The sequence below is a fragment of the Zeus faber genome, assembly GCF_960531495.2.
Source record: "Zeus faber genome assembly, chromosome: 10".
In the NCBI taxonomy this organism is placed as follows: domain Eukaryota; kingdom Metazoa; phylum Chordata; class Actinopteri; order Zeiformes; family Zeidae; genus Zeus; species Zeus faber.
In genome coordinates, this window is record NC_137199.1 from 32403552 (window position 1) to 32426197 (window position 22646).

Sequence of the window (22646 nt, forward strand, 5' to 3'; positions counted from 1 at the left end):
AAAACCGCAGGAGGCTGCGGGGCGGAGTCACTGAGGTGTGATAGACATCTTTAAAATCACAGAGAAACAAGATGCAAGATGTGTTGCTTAAATAACTCAGCTTTTAAGATGGAGCTAGGCTAGCTGATCCCATCTGCAGCCATGCATTGAGCTTACACAATTAGCATGCAGTCACTATAACAGTACTGGACACACAAGGCCCAAACTGGCAACAACCTCCTCGTCTCAATCTGCCCGTTCCTTTGGCAGCCATGATGCATTGTTGAGAACCACCTAGAAATCATACATTTACTATATTTTTCATGTATCAACAGGAGGTTAACTGGGTACCAGTAGGAGGATCACTGGGTACCAGTAAGGTGATCAGTGGTAGCTGTAGGAGGATCGCTGTACCAGTAGGAATATAACTGGTCCAAGTGGGAGGTTCGCTGCAGTAGGAGGATCACTGATTGGTATCAGTAGGAGGATCGCTGGAGTCCTGGCAGCTTGCGCCTGGTGGCTTAGGCTGCGCTGCGACCCGGCGGGGCTGGGGAGAACACCGCCGGGTGCCTTCCGGGGGCACCTGGGGGGGCTTCTTGCTGTTGTGGGTGTAGGTTGGGGGGCGGCTGTCGGCCTTTGCTCCCGCCGTGCGGCTTCTCTGCGGCGGGCCCAGCCTGCTGGCGTCGGCGGGGGGGACCTCACATCCAGCTGCCCCGCTCTGAGCACACTCTGCTACGTGGATGGGCGTTGCCCATGGGGTGGCGGGTCAGGCCGGGTGTCGGTCTGTTGCCATGGGGCCGGGATCCAGGCCTGCGGTCCGTGCCTGGTGCCCACGGCCCGTGGCCCGGGTTCTGTGCCTGTATCTTGTGCCTGCACCTGGGGGTTGGTTGTATGTGGTGGTACGTGGTTGTATGTGGTTGTATGTGGTTGTACGTGGTGGTATGTGGTGGTATGTGGTGGTACGTGGTGGTATGTGGTGGTACGTGGTTGTACGTGGTGGTATGTGGTGGTATGTGGTTGTATGTGGTTGTATGTGGTTGTAGATTCAAGATTCAAGATTTTTATTCGTCACATACATATACATACTTTCATACATATATGCAGTGAAATGTAATGCAACGCACCCGGTGATAACACAATGTCCTAGGAAAAATTTCTAATAGCCCAACTAACTGACTCCTAAAACGTAATACAGTAAGTCGAATACTTATAGAATAAAATAGAAATATATAGAATAAAATAAAATACAATAAAAATAAAATGGAATAGATAGAGGGAATATGCTTATGTATATGGAATAGACAATTATGTATATACAGATATGTGCATTAAAGTGGCATGTGAATAAAGTGAGGTAGTGTTTGGGATAATACAGCACAGTATACAACAGTACGGCGCAGCAATACGGCATCATGAACAACCCTGAACAGTGACACAGTATGCGGTACAGTATGCAGTACAGTATGCGGTACAGTATGCAGTACAGTATGCTACATACAGTACAGTAGGTAGTGGAGCCTAGTGCATGGCTCAGTTAGGACCCCTGGTGAGGTCAGCGTTGACAGTTCTTATGGTTTGCGGGAAAAAGCTCCGTCTCAGTCTCTGTTCTCGCTGTGTGACTGCAGAGGCTCTTGCCTGACGCAGCAGCTGGAACAGTCCGTTGTTGGGGTGATGAGGATCCTTCATGATCCTGCAGCTCTGCTACTACACCTCCTGGTGTATAGCTCCTGCAAGGGGAGGAGGGTAGTTCCAGTGGTACGTTCAGCTGAACGCACCACCCTCTGCAGGGCCCGCCTGTCCTGAGCAGTACAGCTCCCAAACCACGCAGTGATGTTGCCTGTCAGGATGCTCTCCACTGCTCCAGAGTAGAAGGACTTGAGGATCCTCACCGAGACCCGGAATTTCCTCAGCTGCCTGAGGTGGTAAAGACGCTGCCTCGCCTTTCTCACCAGAGTGTCTGTGTGTACAGTCCATGTTAAGTCCTCTGTGATGTGGACTCCCAGGTACAACCCCGTACAACCACATTGTACGGGGTTGTACCGGGGTTGTACGTGGTTGTACGTGGTTGTACGTGGTGGTATGTGGTGGTATGTGGTGGTATGTGGTGGTATGTGGTTGTATGTGTGCGCCCCTGCGGTGTGGGGTCTCCTCGTGCTCGCTGGGACTGGGTAATGCTCCTCGGTGCTGGGCCTGGGGGTTGCTCCATGGCCCTCTGACTTCTCTGGGGGCCCAAGGGTCTTCTGTGGCCGCAGGGCAGGGTACTCAGGGCTTTCCTGTGTTTCCAATGTTTATGTTTTTTGTGTAAATGTTGTTTGTTTCTATGTTTATTTGTCTCAACCGTGGTGATTCTCCCTCTTGAAGTAGTGATCAGTTGTTTACAGACACAAACATGATAAATGGTTCTCCAAAGAGGGGGGTTGGAAAAAAAAAAAGTGGTACCAGTAGGTGGATCACCGGTCCCAGTAGGAGGATCAGTGGTAGTAGTAGGAGGATCAGTGGTACCAGTAGGTGAATCACTGGTAACAGTAGGAGGATCAGTGGGACTAGTAGGGGGATTGCTGGTACCAGTAGCTGGATCACTGGTAACAGTAGAAGGATCAGTGGGACTAGTAGGGGGATTGCTGGTACCAGTAACTGGATCACTGGTAACAGTAGGAGGATCGCTGGTACTAGTAGGAGGATCCTTGGGTACCAGTAGGAGGATCCCTGGTACCAGTAGAAGGATCCTTGGGTACAAGTAGGAGGATCGCTGGTACCAGTAGCTGGATCACTGGTAACAGTAGGAGGATCGCTGATACTAGTAGGAGGATCCTTGGGTACAAGTAGGAGGATCGCTGGTACCAGTAGGAGGATCCCTGGGTACCAGTAGGTCGATTAGTGGTACCAGTAGGAGGATCGCCAGTCCCAGTTGGAGGATAAGTGGGTACAAGTAGGAGGAGGTACAAGTACGAGGATAAGTGGGTACCAGTAGGAGGATCGCAGGTCCCAGTAGGAGGATTGCTCGATACCATTAGGTGGATGACTGGTAACAGTAGGAGATATCAGTCAGGATTGGTGGTCCCAGTAGAAGGATCAGCAGGTTGGATCAGATATAATCACACCAACTGGGTTTTACCGACTGACAATTAACTTCAAATTCATGATCTTTTCGCACCAATAAATGACCCAAATATAATTTGATGGAAAAATCCAACGTTTCAGTCGACTCCGCCTTTAAATCTCAAATGTTCAGGGAGCGAAGTAGAAGGGAAACAGGGAAGTGGACTGAGCTCAAGTCCGCTCGGCGCTCAAAGACTCCATTGACGGGGTGAAAGAATCCACTGTGGCAACCTGAGAGCCATCACAACACCACCCCTCAGCGGAACCAGGCACGACAGGTACTCAAGGCTTTAGCTGCATAGTCCATTAAAAACTCAGAAGAAAAGGCGATGATGTCTCTATATCATGTATGATGTCTCCATCACTGCAGTGGGAATGAATATATATAATACACACAATACATACACTCACCAGCCCCGCGATGGGAGTTTGCAATCTGTTGATTTTCTTCACTAGCCCTGGTTTGATGCAACTCAGCAACCTGAGAGAGAGAGCGACAGAGAGAGAGCGACAGAATGTCAGGACGACAGAACACACACACACGAACCAGAGGAAATGAGAGTGCGTGTTTTGTTTTTAAAATAAAGCTTGGACAGGAAGTGCTCCACTCCTCCGTCCTTCATCCCCTCATCTCCACGCCCAACCTGCACCGGGATTGAAACAGCGCCCCGGTGGCAGTGGGTGGTACTGCACCCTGCTTTTCCCCTGTGACAGGGTTGCAGGTGCTGGGTACTATTGATCATATCGGGCTGGAAAGAAAAAAGCATCTGGTCGGTGCATACGATTTTAGCTGGTTTGTGAAACTGGAAGGATTTATTCTTATACAAGAATGTGCCTCCAAAAAAAATCGAAATAAAAGCTGTGTATTTATTTTAGATACATTGTACTTTACTTTGTTTCCTTGTTGAAGGGAACACAAGAAGCCCCGGGCGTGTCCCTCTCTTACCCCTGAGCCGTGACAAGCTGAAGTGAAGTCTGTTGTTTGTTTGTTCATGTTTGATAAATGGGAGCCAATCAGTGGACAGACAGACAGACAGACAGACGGACGGAGAGAAAGACAGACGGACAGTCAGTGAGACAGACAGACAGTCAGACAGTCAATGAGACAGGAAGGCAGTGAGACATAAAGTCAGTGAGACAGTCAGACAGACAGTGAGAGAGACAGACAGTCAGTCAGTAAGTCAGTCAGTGAGACGAACAGACAGTCATAAAGACAGTGAGATGGACAAACAGTGAGACAGAAAGTCAGTGAGACAGACAGACAGGGTATAGAACGGTGTAACTCACTCGCAGAGCAGAATCCCGTTTTCTAATCCTCCTCTGAAGTCCTTGTCACCCAAGCATCTCCCTGTGGCAGCCTGGAGGAGAGGAGGAGGAGAGGAAGAGGAGGAGAGGAGGAGAGGAAGAGGAAGAGAGGAGGAGAGGAAGAGGAGGAGAGGAAGAGGAGGAGAGGAGGAGAGGGAGAGGAGGAGAGGAGGAGGAGAGGAGGAGAGGAAGAGGAGGAGAGGAAGAGGAGGAGAGGAGGAGAGGGAGAGGAGGAGGAGGAGGAGAGGAGGAGGAGAGGAATAGAGGAAGAGGAGGAGAGGAAGAGGAGGAGAGGAGGAGAGGAAGAGGAGAGGAAGAGGAGGAGGAGAGGAAGAGGAGGAGAGGAAGAGGAGGAGAGGAGGAGGAGGAAGAGGAGGAGAGGAGGAGGAGAGGAAGAGAGGAAGAGGAGGAGGAGGAGGAGAGGAGGAGAGGAAGAGAGGAAGAGGAAGAGGAGGAGAGGAGGAGGAGGAAGAGGAGGAAGAGGTGGAGGAGAGGAAGAGAGGAAGAGGAGGAGGAGGAGGAGGAGAGGAGGAGAGGAAGAGGAGGAGAGGAGGAGGAGAGGAAGAGGAGGAGAGGAGGAGAGGAAGAGGAGGAGAGGAGGAGGAGGAAGAGGAGGAGAGGAGGAGGAGAGGAAGAGGAGGAGAGGAAGAGGAGGAGAGGAGGAGAGGAAGAGGAGGAGAGGAGGAGAGGGAGAGGAGGAGAGGAGGAGGAGAGGAAGAGAGGAAGAGGAGGAGGAGAGGAAGAGGAGAGGAAGAGGAGGAGAGGAGGAGAGGGAGAGGAGGCGAGGAGGAGAGGAGGAGGAGAGGAATAGAGGAAGAGGAGGAGAGGAAGAGGAGGAGAGGAAGAGGAGGAGAGGAGGAGAGGGAGAGGAGGAGAGGAGGAGGAGAGGAAGAGAGGAAGAGGAGGAGGAGGAGGAGAGGAAGAGGAGGAGAGGAAGAGGAGGAGAGGAAGAGGAGGAGAGGAGGAGAGGGAGAGGAGGAGAGGAGGAGAGGAGGAGAGGAGGAGGAGAGGAATAGAGGAAGAGGAGGAGAGGAAGAGGAGGAGAGGAGGAGAGGAAGAGGAGGAGAGGAGGAGAGGGAGAGGAGGAGAGGAGGAGGAGAGGAAGAGAGGAAGAGGAGGAGGAGGAGGAGAGGAGGACAGAAAGAAGGAGAGGAGGAGAGGAGGAGAGGGAGAGGAGGAGAGGAAGAGGAGGAGAGGAAGAGGAGGAGAGGAGGAGGAGGAAGAGGAGGAGAGGAGGAGAGAAGGAGGAGGAGAGGAGAAGGAGAGGAATAGAGGAAGAGGAGGAGAGGAAGAGGAGGAGTAGGAGGAGAGGAAGAGGAGGAGAGGACAGGAAGAAGGAGGAGGAGGAGAGGAGGACAGAAAGAAGGAGAGGAGAGGAAGAGGAGGAGAGGAACAGGAGGAGAGGAAGAGGAGGAGAGGACAGGAAGAAGGAGAGAGGAGGAGGAGGAGAGGAGGACAGAGAGCTACGTTAGCTTCAGACTGAACCGAAGAAGAGACGAGGAAACAAGGAGTCAGTTCACAGTGAAAGTGTTATTGATGGTATAGTACAGCTACACCGTGACTCCCTCCACCAGTGGTGAAGTGGGAGTTAAACTTTCTCTGGTGATCTACTGACGTAGCAGCGAGATGATCTACTGACGTAGCAGCCAGATGATCTACTGACGTAGCAGCCAGATGATCTACTGACGTAGCAGCCAGATGATCTACTGACGTAGCAGCCAGATGATCTACTGACGTAGCAGCCAGATGATCTACTGACGTAGCAGCCAGATGATCTACTGACGTAACAGCCAGATGATCTTCTTCTTCTGCTATTCTTCAGTCATCCACCCATTCACCTGGTAGAATCCTCACGTAACCAACTAGTACTACAGCCCTCACAACTACTTCCTACTCCTCCTACTGCTACTCTTACTACTACCACTACTACTCCTCCTCCTACTACTCCTACTACCACTCCTACTCCTCCTCCTACTACTACTACTACCACTCCTACTACTCCTATTTCTAGTATTACTACTCCTACTACTACTCCTCCTCCTTCTACAACTCCTACTACTACTACTACTCCTCCTCCTACCACTCCTACTACTACTCGTCCTACTACTACTCCTCCTACTACTCCTACAACTCCTCCTTCTACTACTACGCCTCCTACTACTACTCCTCCTCCTAACACTCCTCCTGCTACTACTACTCATACTACTACTGCTACTGCTACTCCTCCTCCTACTACTACTACTACTACTACTACTCCTCCTACTACTCCTACTTCTCCTCCTACTACTACTACTCCTCCAACTACTACTCCTACTCCTACTACTCTTACTACTACTCCTACTACTACTACTCCTACTACTACTCCTCCTCCTACTACTACTCCTCCTACTACTAGTCCTACTACAACTACTCCTACTCAGCATCCATAGCTGTGCTGCGTTACCGTTCCAGCAGCAGAACATGGTTTCTGTCTCAGTCTTCGTATCATGACATTCACAGACGTATGAGACGACGTTAGAGCTTCACTGACAAAAGCACCGCATCAACGGATCAGGTTCAGCTTCCAACCTTAAACCCAGAACGTACTTGGTAAACCGTCAGATCCAGCCGCGCAGAAGCCACTTTATCCTCACGCTCCTTTGGAAGATATTCTTCAGAAATAAATGCATAAAAATGCACAGAGCGATGCAGCCACAACTGGGCCTCACATCAAGTCCCTCTTTGGTCAACAGCACTAAACACTAACCAGCTTGACGTAAGCCGCCACCATCCCCACCTGCCGCCTCCAGGAGCCTAATGTGTTGTGACAGGGGATTTATTAGTTACTAGCAGAGTGTCTTTGCATGTGTTTGCATGACTGGATGGGTTTACGTGTTCTTGAAATAATACTGGTGGTAGGTTCAGTGCTTCTGCTGGGATGGAGACACACCATGCTTCATCAATTCCAAGAGTTTGAAAATCTTCACACACGCACACGCACACACACACACACACACACACACACACACACACACACACACACAAAAAGGGAAATGATCCCATTTAAAAACTATTCCAACAGAATGGGACACTGGGCCCCTGAAAAGAGACGACCCCCAGTTTGGAAACCAAAACAATTAGAAGATCTAATTTCTGACTGGATGACATTATTTGAGCAGCTGTGGATGAGGCGTGTGGAGGTGAAGTGTCTGGCTGCAGGTTTCTGTCTTGGCTGGTCACAGTGCAGGACAGATGCAGTCCGACAGGGAGAGGGAAGGCACGGGGGTGGTGGACGACTACCACCGCTTCAATAAAGGAGAGAGGGAGAGAGACAGGAGGAGCATGAAAGACTGTCAGACAGGCAGCGACGCAGAGAGGGAGAGAGAGAAGGGTGGAGTGATCCTATATGCCTACATTTGACCATCTACCGCTGTGCAGTGCTCTGACATGGGGACGTTTTGGGGACGGAGCATTGTGTACAGAGTGTAAGCAGCACCAAGGTGGATGGATGATTGATTGATTGATTTTTATTTCAGGTTAAAGGTGTAAAAATACTTATTTTCTACGAGGACCCCGATGTTAGAACAAAAAACATGACATGCATCATTCTCATTCAACAAATTACAGATTAAATACATGTACTGCACATAAACAACAGCATTGGTCCTGGAGATCCTCCACCAGTGGTGCTGCCTCACCTGAATGGAGCCGTATAATAAAAAGCTATGCCTTGCAGTGCCATTCACCCTTGGGACACCACATGACATGACGCTGGCTCTAGTGAAGTCACCCTGTTGATGATGCACCATGTCTGTGTGGAAGTAGCCAGGACCTCTACTCTTATTAAAATACACATGATTGATACTCCTGAACTGGTTTACCTGAGAGCCTGTTCTGCAGACATGCCCTGAGGTGAGACACATTTGTCAGATCACACAGATCAGTCGTACTGCAAGCCTCTTAGCCTAACGGTCATTCAGTGATTTCCAGTACATGCCGCTCCCAGATTCCAACCATAGACAATAACATTGTGCAGCGTTTAACACGCAGACAAACAATTCCCGTCTCTTTTCGATGAAACACATCCACATCTCGTCTCTTGAAATTGCTGCGAAAGTCGTAAATTCCGGCGTTTGTGAGTGACATTTCAGTTTCTTGTCTTAGACGTTGAGTCAAAAGTATTTGCAGGTCCAGGGGACTCTGCATGTAGGGGTGGCATCCACAGGTCCTAGTCTCAGGACAGATTGACTGACCCAGATTCTTTTATATCCACACATTAATTGAAAAGCTCATGCTGCGAGTGGATGACCCTGATTCAGAAGCACCTCCCGAAATGTGTCAGAGCCTGTGAGTGCTGTTGCTCCTCTAAAATTAGACCTTTACTTTTTCTAGACTTTCACTGCACTCAACCAACAAACATAGGTTGAGTGTCTCGCTCAAGGGCACTTTGGCTGGACACAGTTGTGTGCTGCAATGTTTAAGGACTGGAATTTGGGTTGCAGTCCTGCATGTTGTCACGCCAACAGAACAGTCGGGCTTTCTTGTTTCAATAAGCCATTAAATGCATCAAGGAGCAGCGGGTGCAGACGTACTCAGTGTTTCAATGTGACGCAAAGCTGTGGATTTTTTCAACCTCTGTAAAAGACAATTAAATGGTTAAAAATAACTGAACACAAGCAGAAAGACAGTCCCTAATTATCTGTAATAGCCCAACTATTGTCCTTACCTCAGGCAATGCTAAATACCTAATAAGCTGGGGCCACTAATACACGGCTCCTGAAGGCACCAGTGCTAACCAAGCCTGTTCTGATTGCAACCATGAAAAGCAAAATAATGTAACGTAATGTAAAAACGTTGCTGGTCAACAATGATTTCTGTTTCACCATTTCAGGTACAGTATATCACCCTTGAGTACCATTCCCCAAGAGACAAAAAGAAAATATGTCCGTAAATTTGTCAATTTGAAATATATTTTTTCACGGACCGTGGTTCCCCAAATGGCTCTGCCAGACACAGTGGATGTCTGGACCCTGGTTGAAGAGTTGGGTCCACTAAAATACTGTCTCCAGGGGTTTGTGCCTATTAATGTGCATTAGGTTATTATGGTCTGGAGATGACAAAGTGTAGAGCATGGAGAATGCCAAGGGCTTGTTTTTCCCATTTAGGCTAATTCATGCACATCTGTTGGTCCTATCGGTTTAGAACCCTCACACATGCAATTCACGCTTCTTGAACATTGAACATTAACAAGTTATGCAGAGATTAAAAGGGTTGCCAACAGCATATTAATAAATATGGCTTCTTTAAAAAGGGGCTCAAGCATAAGGGTGTACAAACTCTGGCGTCCCACCACACCCAGTGTGACCTCATCAGAAAGCCATTGGGTTGGCTGGTCGGCTTGTGGCTCCTGGGCAATTTATAGGCTGATTAATGTAGCCAGTGACAGGGAGCTGAGGTTAACATGCTATAAAAATACTTTTTCTCAGCATTGTACAACAATTCCAGCTGAATTGAAGACATGAGTCATCCTTGGAACTAAAGAGAAACAGTAAAGCACCAACAGTCCACCATGAATAACACCTCCTCTGCTAAAAGCCAATTACCATTCTGACCTTGAATGTTAGATATAGCAGTACATACTGTATGATACATTTTGTGTGTGACTACCACCAAACGTGGTGTGAATACAAATAAAAAGAAAGTAAGCAGATCAGATGAGCGGTGTGGTGAGTAGACAGCGTAGTGTCTGAGCTCTTTGTAGGTAAAACAGTGCAATGATGCGCTCCAAAGGAGCTGGAAGCTTCTGGGCCTGAACTCTGTATTTTACAGCCACAACTGGGTCACAGGAGGGGAATTAGACAGCGGAATGTGTGACCACCGTTGTTTTCAGTGGAACGCGGCCCGTATTGTTTCATGAACAATCAAACGAGATGCCGACGGCTGTTTGTTTTGTTTACTTCCCTCCCTGCGGACCGCCGCGTCCAGACAGAAGCTCCCTCTCTGTCACTGTTATCCACGAGGGCCGTTCAACTAACCAGAGCCGTCTCTAGCTTTGGCCAAATCCAATCACTCCAGAGGAAGTGATGGTATGTGATTCAACTTCTCTTTTGGATGGATTATGAAAAAACTAATTATTACAGTGATGTTGGAGCTCTCAAACTCTGACGCGCCTGGAGACGGCCCCTGCTGCAAAGAGACATCCAAGATACCCATCATGAAATCTGGCTCTTACACCAACACACAGTGACACAACCTTATTAACATCACCCTCTGCAGAGTTATGTCTTTGTACCTGCGCGTCAGTTACAACAACAGACACATCCAGTGCTTCCCTTTCGGATAGAGATCCTCATGAGATCACTCCAGCCCGAGGCCCATCCAGTGAGAACAGATCCGTTGCTGTGCTAATCTCTGGTCCTCGTCTGGGCACGCTACCTTCCCCAAATTAACGACCGGTAATACGAGGTTTGAAACAGGCAGGTTTCCGTGACCAGCGGCGTGTCAACCCACGAGGCAGGCTGCGACAGCGAGGCACACTTCCTAACCACAGGCCGCAAAGAACACAAACAGATTCGAACACATAGTAGCTTTTAATAAGCAGTTACATAGCAGAATCTTAAACACTACCTCCACGTTTAACACCTATGCACGTCTTCTGGCCACAAGCCATTAATCTGGGCAATTCCCGTTGGAAAGAGGACGTAGGACGTAATCTGTTGAGGAGCATTCCAGGATCCTATTGAATCAACGGTAAAAAAAAAAAAAAAGAGTGCAGGACCTAATGGGATCTGTGGTTAAGCAGTCAATGTGGTTATAATATGAGAGATGCTACTGATGCATGAGCCCTTTTATTCCTGTTTTCTTTATATTTTGCCTTGTAAGTGTTGTTTGAAGTGCAGTTTGGTGACAAAACAAAATGAACTATAGTTTTCACTGGAGACTCACCACTGGCCTGAGGGTAGTGCAAGGATTTGATTAAAATTCTAAATTCCAATGATACAACTGATTGAAACATTGGACATAAAACCTAAACCTAAAACTGGCTCAGAGATAATCCACTACCTATGTCCCCTGCCTCTGGCACAGCATTCAAGCTCCCAGCGGCCCTTGGATCAAACCCTTCCACAGCCGTTTAGCAAAGTACCCATTTCCCTGGTCAAAATTAAATCTTCATGTGGGTGGTCTCACTTTTCATCATTAGATGTACCGTGCTTCATTAACTCCGTTTGTAGTCCCATCGGAGAATACAAAATACCTAAAAAGAAGGTTTCTAGATAGTTTAGTAGATGATATTTCACTTCCACTTCTCTAGTTTTCCACAAAGTACAACCCATGTAGGAGCTGGCAACCAGAGTAGGGAGAAGTAGTGTTTGTTTTATAGAAGCTGCATCGCTGAGTCTCAATCTGATGCAGCACAATGCGCAGCAAGTAGAACTGACAAGATAATATAAAAGAAAAGCTCAGTTTTTTCCATATTATGGTCTGCATGAAGTCTTCTTTCATATGGTTCAATTTAATGTGGAGCATACGTGGAACCTGGAAGTTTGACCCCTACGAACAACATGTACAACACAGCAGTTTTAAAGGCATATTCTGTATTAAAACAATGAAACCAAAATAAAAAATAAAAGCCTCATCGTTTCTAGCAGCAAGACGATGTGATGAGTGTGATGAGAGACCTCGGTTGTAGATTTCCCTCGGACAGTGCTCACATGGCCGCCACGCGCTGCACTGTACACAAACACCATGGATTATGTTGATTTGTGGCGGCGCGGAGCACAATGCAGAACAGAGGAAACCATCAATAAGCTGCTTCTATGACAGCGTGAAACAAATCCATTTCACAGAGGCCCGCGGGCCCTGGCGTACATTCAGGGAATGGAGCGACACACCGCGCAGAGAACAGGCGCTCGCTGGAGCCGTGGAAGCCTTCATCCGGACGCAAACACATTCTAAGTCTGTACAGCCAATATTTCACTCTTTAACAATTAATGGAGACAAAGCGTCGAACAACCAGGACTTTAGAGCAGAACCCAACATCTTTTCAACTGTGTGGTCTGAAGTTGTACTTGGCAGCATTTTCCATGGATGATGGAAGGGGACGCAAGGCCCTTTACAGTTTGGCCTCACATTCACACATTCTTTCATCCACCGATGGCGGAGGCAGCCATGGAAGGCTCAAACCTGCTCATCAGGAGCAGTTTTGGGGTTCAGTGTCAGGTCTGAAAGACAGGGACTACCAGGAGGAGCCAGGGATTGAAGCACCCAACGCCCCAGCTTGTGCTTTTATATATGTGATTTGTTCTCAGGTGTCTTTTGTGAAAATGATGATTGATCTCACTGAGAACACCTGAAAGCATTCAGCTACATATTTATGCTTTCCTACGTCAGTCAGGAAGATCTGGATGTTCCCAAGAAGGCTGTGGCACCAGAGAGAGCGTGGGAAACCTTATGTAACCTCTGATTACTCATCTTCTACTCCTACTCAGCGAGGACGACTGGCTCCATCTCAACGGGATTTTAATAACACTGAGATTATAGAAGTGGGTTCCGATCTGATTACAGGATTATCTGACAGAGAAATGACACTGATACCAACATGGGCAGTAAAGATCTGATGGACCGGGTCACCGGTTGAGTTGAGTCCTTGCTGAGACAAACCACTGTCGTTCAAATCAGAGACACTAGTCCCAGACCCAGACAAAGTACCAGTCGCTAAAATAAAATTATTGTTCTAATACAAACTGTCCCAACCCAGCCAATGGGATCTCTGCTGTTCTATCATCTGCACTAGGAAATGTAACACTGTACATTATGTTCACACACATACACACACACACACACACACACACACACACACACACACACACACACACACACACACACACACACACACACACACACACACACACACACACACACACACACACACACACCTCCACTAAGCACTCTGTTAGTGTAATTCCTTGAGACAAGCTGAATAACTTTCTTTCTGCTTCGCCTCTTCCTCAGCTCTGTGATGAATCAGCAATTCAACACTGGAGTCCAAAGGCCAAATCCTGGCTTCATGTCTACGATCTGCGCTTTATCCTGAGAGACGTGAGAAGTGGCAGCCGGGAGATCTACGGCCTCGCTTTAAGACACTCCAACTGTACACCTGGCTGCACATGGAACAGTTGTGTGTATTCCGTATAGTTTTGGGAAAGGAAAACCGGTGAACGGGCCACAGGGTCATGGGGGCCCAAGGCTCATTGATGCACGTGGGGAGCCAAGTCTAGTCCGTCTGGTTGGATCCAGTGGACACAGTAGAACTACTGTAGCACAAAGTGTTGAAACAGTGAATGTTGCTATGATAGAAAGGTGTAGAACACACAGTGCATGGCAGCTTGCTGCGTATGGGAGCTCACAGTGGCCATGCTGACCCCTGTCCACCCCTGAAAGCACCTACAATGGACACGTGAGCGTCTCAACTGGACCATGGAGCAATGGAAGAAGGTGGAGGTCTGATGAATCACCTTTTCTTCTACATCATGTGGATGGGTGGGGTTAGGGTCCGATCCCATGGAGCATCTATGGGATGTGCTGGAACAACAAGCCTGATCCATGGGGGCCCCACCTCCACCTTCCAGGACTTAAAGGATCTGCTGCTAACGTCTTGGTGCCAGATACCACAGGACACCTTCAGAGTCTGGTGGAGTCCATGCCTCCACCTCACAGCTGTTTTGGGGACACGAGGGGGAGCTACACAATATTAGTGTTGAACTGTTTCATGGAGGACCATTTGGTGACCAGAAGTCATCTTGTAAAAACTGTAATAACCCACAATTAGTGTGTGCATACAGAAGTTACGGCTGCAAAAGGTTTCTGCTACTGGAGTTTCTATGGCCAGAACCGTGCAAGGAGTGAACGGCAGCTCATACTAACGAAAACCCAAATGCTATGAAAAAGAGAGGGAAAAATGATATCCAATTAATTCAAGAGAAGTAACGTGATAAAACATCTAAAAGAACAGATGTCACTAAATATTAAGAGTATGCATCCTAAACGCTGTGCAGAGCTGAACGTCAGGTTATAACTTCTAACAGTTTGCAGCAGTCGGGAGTTAGGCTGGTTTCAGCCTGAAACCAGCCTCACGTGGAAGTGTGGCATTACAAAACTCCAATAAGAAGATCCATATGTAACATGATATGACAGAGAAGCGACTTCAATTTCAGCTGTTTGACACAGAGAACCATGTACAAGGTCTCAAATGGAGAAATACATATTATAATGTAATTATTTGTGTATGTTTTAATTAGTTTTGTTTATTTTCAACTGTGCGGCTACGCAGCTTTTTCAATAGAAACACGAGATAAAAATATGTAGAAATGTTTTAGTAAAAAGCGCAATCAATCAAGGTGTTCAGTTGGAAAATAACCCCTGGGATGGCCGTGTCCCTCTTTATTACAAGCTTCTCTTCAGGCACTCTCTCTCTCGCACCAGATAGTGTCGGGTCATTCGCGAATGATCCGGTTCTTTTGAACAACTCTTTGTGGTTGTGTTACAGTTTCATGTTGTATTGTTTGCTAAAGTTGCCGTCTCCTGCCACCGGCAACTAGAGAGCCAGTTTTATTTTTTATTGTGAAACATTTTATATCATTTAAAAATGATATACAGGTACTTCTTACTTAACAACCTACCTGTTTAACAATCTACCTGTTTAACAACCTACCTGTTTAACGACTGTTCAGACTTAGGACCAGCTCTCTGACCAGTCTGTATTGTACACTGTGTACAATACCAAGCATCTCATCACCCTTTATATACTATATACACTATATATACAATATACACAATATACTGTACACTATATACACTTTATATACTATATACACTATATATATATATGATATCCACTATATACTGTACACTATATAAAATGGCCACACCCCCTTACTGTGAAAAAACACGGGTCCTCACTTATCGACCAATTGGCTTAAGGACCTGGTCCTCGGTCATTAAGTGAGGAGTACCTGCATATGCATAAATAAATAACTATGAACAAAAATAAATACCTGAATTATCCACTACCCTGCACACCTCCCCTCCAATGTGCTGAACTTATGCAAGTTATAACAACCCACCAATGAACTTGAACTCCCGTCTCCCCCCACAGTCATACACACACAGCGTTACGCTAGTTATTTAAGACAGACTAGTATAAAAACATGTATTACACCTTTTGACTTTTATATTTTTTATTTGAAAAAAAATCTTAAATATAAAGATATCAAAACCGTACCGTTACTGTGGCCCCAAGACTGTGATACATACTTAACGGTGAGCCCACTGTAGTGTTGCATCTCTAGTAAATATTGAGCAATGAACTGGAAATCAGAAATCATATGCAAGATGTTGAACAAAGACGCACTGTTTACAACCAGTCAGAAAGTATGACTGATCAACTTTAAATACTGCCTTAGCACTTAAGCACGGACTTGTTCCGACAGCACCAGGTCTTTCTCTACCTCTCTGAGACCCTGAAATATGTGAAAACTCTGAAAACTGGATTAACCAAAGTAAGGATATGGTTATTACTGAGTGAGGCTAAAGCAGCTTTAACAGGGAAACAGAAAGCTGCACAAAGCGGCCGTTTGTCCGCTCAACGTGTCAGTCCATCTTGCAGTAAGTTGTCAGCGAGATCTGCTTAACTGATGGAAGAGAAAAACAACTTTCCATTAGCGCGGCCCCATGCATCCTACTTTTATTGTTATGATTGGAATTTCCGTTAGAAAAACATTGCAAAGAGCTGCGATAACAGCAAATCAAACAGAGACCAAAAAAAAGCAGTCAATCAAACGGGGACTTGCGAAGGGAGGAGTCCACGGTGAAGTTTTCACCTGTTGTTGGGTTGCAACAACAGGTGAAAACTTCACCGGGGAAAACACAGAGTGAACGAACCGGCTGCAGAAGGCTGGAACCGGCTGGAAGAAGCCAGGTCTTGTTCTGTCAAGCGTACCGATCGCTGACACCACACCCGAGGAATATTCAGTTCAAACACCGAAACCAGCAGATAGACAGAGCCCGGGAAGCTCTCATTATAGTCACGTCCCAAACAGCGTCGGGACCTCTCCCATGTCACATCGTCGCTGACTGTGACCCCAGAGCGTCCTCACCAGGAAGGAGGTGAAAAGACAGTTTCCCTGCTGGGATGGACAACACGTCACAACTAGTGAGACACTCTGACACGTGGTATCCTATCACCATCGCAGCGTCCTACATCATAATCACACTTTGAGTATTCGGCTCATGGTGCAGCCCTGGTGTGGGACCTCAGAGACACCTCGCACCCAGACGCAGGACTCCGTCGGGGTTTTCCCTTTCAACGTGTTGTTTTAGGGGCTTAACAGGGTTGGATGTCGCTTCCCCTCCTTCCTCCTCCTCCTCCCTCCCTTCCTCCTTTCTCCCTCCCTTCCTCCTCCTCCTCCTACTCCTTTCTCCCTCCCTCCCTCCTCCTCCCTCCCTTCCTCCTCCTCCTCCTTTCTCCCTCGCTCCTCCTCCTCCTTTTTCCCTCCCTTCCTCCTCCTCCTCCTTTCTCCCTCCCGTTCCACTGATAAGCCGCTCTGATTAAACACTGTCTCGCTACTGGGCTAAATGTTGGTATTCCAGCCGGACCGTCCCATTTCCACCCTGATTAGAGCACGGAACAATGTTTGGCTTGTGGATTAACCCTGTGCACAGCCCCCCCCCCCCCACTCACTAACACTCTGCACCGTACAACACACACACACACACACACACACACACACACACACACACACACACACACACACACACACACACACACACACTCACACTCCAGGGGCCTTGCAGGGGCCCTGTGCTGACACAAGGGGGACCCGGAGGCATGTTTGGCCCTGGGATGGAGGGATGACTGGGGGGGTACAGTTGGGGGGGGGGGGGGGGGGGGGGGGGGGGGGGACAAAGAGAGTGATTGAGGAAGGAAGGAATAAGGGGAATGGAGGGGGGGGGGGGGTCAGAGGTCAGACAGGGTGAGAGTCAGACTCCTCCTCCTCCTCTTCCTCCTCTTCCTCCTCCTCCTCCTCCTCCTCGCCTGGAGGTGAAGAATGAACCTGAGAGAGAGAGACAGACGCTGTGGAATAGTATCAAAGACAATCATCTTACATAACAATCTCCCTCTGCCTGACACCACAGGATCCACATCAGCCGCGTCGTGGAGGCTCTTACTGTGACTCCACATTTTCTTTCTCCCGTTTTCTTTTTTCTGAAATATCAAATAGAACCAACTCCCGCTGCAACTCCCCCCCGCTCGGCTCTGGCTGCTCTGCCAGACGATGGCTTCCAAACTCGAATGTCGAGTCCGTGCGTTTCCAGGACAGCGTCCTCAGGTCAGCCGCCCTCCCCCGCATGGTAGAAACGTGATAATTGATCATTAATATGCTGCTGTTTGTGATGAACCAGACCAGCTCCTCCGCTCAGAGCCTGAGGAACCCGGTGACCCGGCCCCCGCTCTCAGCTCGCAGGTAGGAGCCACCTCGCAGGGCGTCCGGTCCCCCGGTCCGATCGGACTACAATGTCCCCTCTGAGGCTGCGGAGTGGGACGGACACAGGGCCCCCATTGTGTCCGAGCCTCTCACGGAGGGCAGGGCAGGGCAGGGCGCCCCCCCCCGCCATCGGTCCCACCGTCAACTGGTCCCTCTGAGACACAAAACACCTCCTCTTCCCTGCAGCCATTACGGCCCGGTGTGCGGTTACAGATCCAGGCTCCACTAAAACCCCCTTCACCCAATGCACCTCCATCACCGAGCGACAGGAAGTCAGCGTGTGGGTGGACACACAGAGAGCATTCCGGGATCGCGTGAAAAGGAGGACAGTCGAAGGAGAGATGGCAGTTTGAGAGATAACGGTGGTGTTTCTGGGAGAACATTCCACGGAAGCACGGTACAACGAGGTAAAGACTCCTGCCTGAAGGTTCTATGTCGTGAAAAAATAAAAAAAACAAAGATAACGACATCACGTCGAGGGGAAAACCTGTAAATTTGATTTAGCAGCTTCCCCCTGCTTGTTTGCAGACACATTGTTGACACGTCGGTTCGATGGTTGGTTTGTGTTTCCGTGGCGACTTCAAGCACCGGACAGGTCAGGTCCCTGGAACCCTCGGACGGCCCCACTCAGAGCTCTAGATCCACCTCCACGCCTTTCCGTCCCAAAGCAGCTTCCAGTGGCTTCCTCCGGCAGCTCAGCGCGTCAAAGGCTTGGAGGCTCAGCGTCGGCCCCAGTCCCCTGAACACAGCCTCCTGGCCGGTGGGGCTCCTCCGGGGACCTCCACTAGTCTCCAATATCCTGCCCGCTTCCCCCCGGCACAGAGGGGCAGCCGGTGGCGTCGCTGGGATCTGAGCCCAGACAGACGACCGGGTGCTGACCTGCCAGGGTGGACGGATTAATATTCAGAGTGTTGAAGAAAGTGTTTTCGGGAGCCTTTCGAACACTTGACAGCGTTTAAAGAGCATTTAAAGAAGGAAAAATCAAACAAACATTTGACGTTTCCTTGGAATAAGACAGGAAGTGCTTGAATCTATGAAAGGGTTCTGTTGGGATGGAGCTTAAATGAACCAGAGTTTGAGGCACGTTTCAAGTGAAAGCTGCTTCAGAGCAGTGTCACTGATTTAGGGAATCAGGGATGAACAGCAGCAGATATTAAACAGTATACAGGCAACTGATCTGGATACTGACTGCATGTCAAATCAGCAGATTTTAAATAATAGATTTGCACCAATGTTGTTCCTCCAGAAGACACCTCCACCCTACCTCTACAAAGGGTGGCCCGATGAGGGCTTTTCTATAGACGACATTAAGTGACAAGTACTGAGCTAAATACACAGAGGAAGATCATGGAAAATATCTCCAGCAAGTTGTCAAGTAAAGAAAGGTCAAACATCTCCCAACGTTCCCCTGTCGTCTGTTTAGAGAACAGGCTGAGACAAGCCTCTCGTCATCACCGAGGTTGGTTCTCCGAGCGCATGAAGCGATCTGGAGCTTCATCAACAGACTGTCAGCGCTGAACACGAAGGAGGAATCGGCAGCTCCACAGGCTTCACGCACCCTGTGTCATAGCTTCAGGTTCTTTGCTTTGGTTGGAATCATGACAGAGTCTTCACTGGAGGAGGAACTCTAGAATCCAGCTCCAGTGCTGCTGGCACCAACCTCCTCCTGGTGAGTCCTCATAACTCAGATCATAACTTCGATCATGAAGTCACAACATCATTGGATGAAATCATCAAGAACTGCGATAGTTGTGCAATATCTCTGATGCCTCCATGGATCTTGATCATGTGAAGACATCTTGGTGTTGATTAAAGCTGCTTTCCTCCAGTATTTAATCTTAACTGAGGTTGGTAGTGTGGGATTACAGAGAGTTCTGATTAATTGATTATGAGAAAATCTATTATTAATAACGTTTGATCCGATGACCAAGAAGGAGGGAGATGTTCACTGATCATTTCACTGAGCTTAAAAAAATAAAAATAATAAAAAAAATCTCTACCTCGAGCAGCAGGAAAATACAACAATTAGTCTGTGACACAAAGAACAAAAAAACAAAATTACATCTGGCGACACTGAAGGCACAAATCGAGCACACGTTGAGGGCCTCACATTCCCAGTCGGGCCCCGTCAGTCCCAGTTAGCGGTGATGGACTGGGGAGACCGGTTTCCCTTTCCCCGAATGCACAGAAATCCTGCCTTTGTCTTTCTCCTCGGGGGGTCGGGGGCTTTCGGAAAGACCGCCAGGCCTGATACCATGTCCTCCATCCAGAAAAAAACAACAAAAACAACAACAACATACTTATCTCAACCCCTTAAAAACTCCAAGGGGAGTGGAAGGGTTTTCCAATAAGAACGTCCTGAAAAACACCCAGAGAAGAGAAAACAGATCAAATCACTGGAATGCTCCTTTCTGAAGTAACTGTAACTAGTGTTGTTGTTGTTGTTGTTGTTGTTGTTGTTGTTGTGCTCCTGTATGCTGACGACCGTGTGCTCACGCCGTGTTTGAAGCTTTGAGGTGCAGAGTACACTGTATACAGAAGTATCTGGTGCAGTACACAAGTACAGAGGGATGCAGCCTATAGTAGTGAGGCAGGTGCTCTATGGTGCACAGGTATGTTCACGTACGAAAGTCTGAATTCTGTTTAATTGTCCCAGAACCCGGAGCTTTGTGCTTCACAATCCCAACAAAGTGCAGAATGTTTGTGAATGAATGACGGAAAAGCAGTAAAATGAGAGAAGGTTCTGGATGTGACGGAGTAAGCAGATTTACACACACACACACACACACACACACACACACACACACACACACACACACACACACACACACACACACACACACACACACACACACACACACACACAGGAAGAAGTACTCAGAACTTTTACTTCACTAAAACTATCATACTGACGTTTGGGACTAGGGGCATTGACATCTTAATAACTCAATCAGTTCATAGCTCACGTGAGTTTCATGAACGCTGTTTTGTGGAAGTTAAGCAGCAAGACGCGGGTTACATAAGAAGCTTTTAGGAAGCGAGACACTCCAAGTCCATTAGAGAGAGAAGGTTCAGTGTAAAAAGCTGAATATTCTCTCTCACACACACACACACACACACTTTTGATATACTGAAATATTTACATTGGTTTCATTGAAAAACAAGAGTTTACGGTGACACTTTTGACACAGCCCACAAGACCTGTGCTTGTGGAGATGCTCTGACCAAGTCGTCCAGCATCCCAATGTGCTCCTTGTCCTTGTATTATATATAATTATATATATATACATATATCAGTATAATAATAATAATAATAATAATAATAATAATAATAATAATAATAATATATCTCACCCTTTGACAGGTGTCATTGGAACCAGATGATCAATGTTATTCACTTCACCTGTCACTGGTTTAATGTTGTGGATGCACTGTGTGAAAATACCAAAAATTTTGTGATAATACAAATATTTTCAACTACAGACGTTAAAGTGGAAAATAAGTACTTAGCGTCTGGGTCACTAGAGTGTAAGACGAGTTGGCATGTACTTTGTATTTATGAATCATATTTTATGAGATAATCAAATAATGTGAGACTTTAAGAAGATGTGAAGAAGCCATTTCTAGGGGAACAATCTAGACTAGTTTGAGCCAGATATAAAGACTCTAAAAGAGTCTTCACCCTCTTCATCGACCTGAACACGTGCATCACACGCGTGCACGTGCTGCGCAGACCTTCCCTCAGTGTTACAAGCGACAGGTTTACTGCTTCCAGCCGCAGAGCTCGGCTGCACGGAGGCGGCTTCAGGGCCGTCAATCGACGCACACGTGCACGAAGACCGAGATGCTTCATGGCTTCATCAGATCTGCACCAAGCAGCAGCAGCAGCAGCTCAACCTTCTGATGCAGCTTCACCAAAACCTGCTAAATCGAATGGTTTCTCATTTAAATGCTCACACAGGAGCAAACTAGCCTCGCAATTCATCATGTGGAAAAAGCCGAGATGAATTCGGTACAAAGCGGACCCCAGACCCAGTTCACAGCCTCCACAGACCCAGAACACAACAGGGTCAAGAGCCTTGAACCTGGAAGACTGGAGCGGGTTCGTGGTTTTTGAAGAGGTCTGAGTGAGCTGCTTTTCCAGCAAAGATACAGGAACTAAAGCAGGAGCCATTTAGACCCAGAACCTTGAATAGAGTCATGATGGAGTTCTTGGTTTCTGTCCCACTGCACCGAGGAAGCGTGGAGATGAGAAGGAGAAGCCCAGCGTCCACCTGCTCACTGCGCTGACTGCATTTCAGCCTTTCATTTGCAGGGACTTTTTTGGAGACCAGCAATGATCCAATTGGAACCAGTTCACCCTGAAGGCGGAAGTTCCCAAGAGCCTGCTTCCTGAAAAGGCTCCGGCAGTGGGAAAGGGGCTTTAGACTGCAGCGAGGGGCGAGAAGGATGTTTATTAAAGAGATCCTCGTGTTTGGAAAGTAAGGAGACAGGGTTGTGTGTTTGGGGGTCAGGGGCTTCATGCAGGTTTGGTGCTAAATCACAGCAAACGCAGACGAGGCTCCTGCTCCGGGAATCAAACTTCTGCTGCTTTTCGAAAAAGGTGCGAGTTCCGTCTGACGGCACAGACAGAAGAATGTGGGAGAGAAGCGAGAAAAGAGAAACAGGCGTTTATTCTCATGCAAATAAAAGCAAAGGCTTTGAGCTGAATACCAAACAGAGGGAGGGGGGTATAATCTG

The 22646-nt window shown here is 47.8% G+C and overlaps 1 protein-coding gene across 5 annotated transcripts in view; it reads right to left on the reverse strand.

Annotated features, from left to right (window-relative positions):
• Positions 1-22646, reverse strand: part of LOC307235630 (LIM and calponin homology domains-containing protein 1-like) — a 71837-nt gene that overhangs the window by 40647 nt on the left and 8544 nt on the right. For 3 of the 5 annotated variants that reach the window (XM_080007777.1, XM_080007779.1, XM_080007775.1), the window contains exons 2-3: positions 4366-4436; positions 3484-3559 (exon numbers count right to left, since the gene is read on the reverse strand). In XM_080007777.1, the coding sequence (XP_079863903.1) occupies positions 3484-3559; positions 4366-4436 (147 nt within the window). The remainder of the gene's footprint in view (positions 1-3483; positions 3560-4365; positions 4437-22646) is intronic. The other 2 variants (XM_080007778.1, XM_080007776.1) reach the window with 1 other exon arrangement.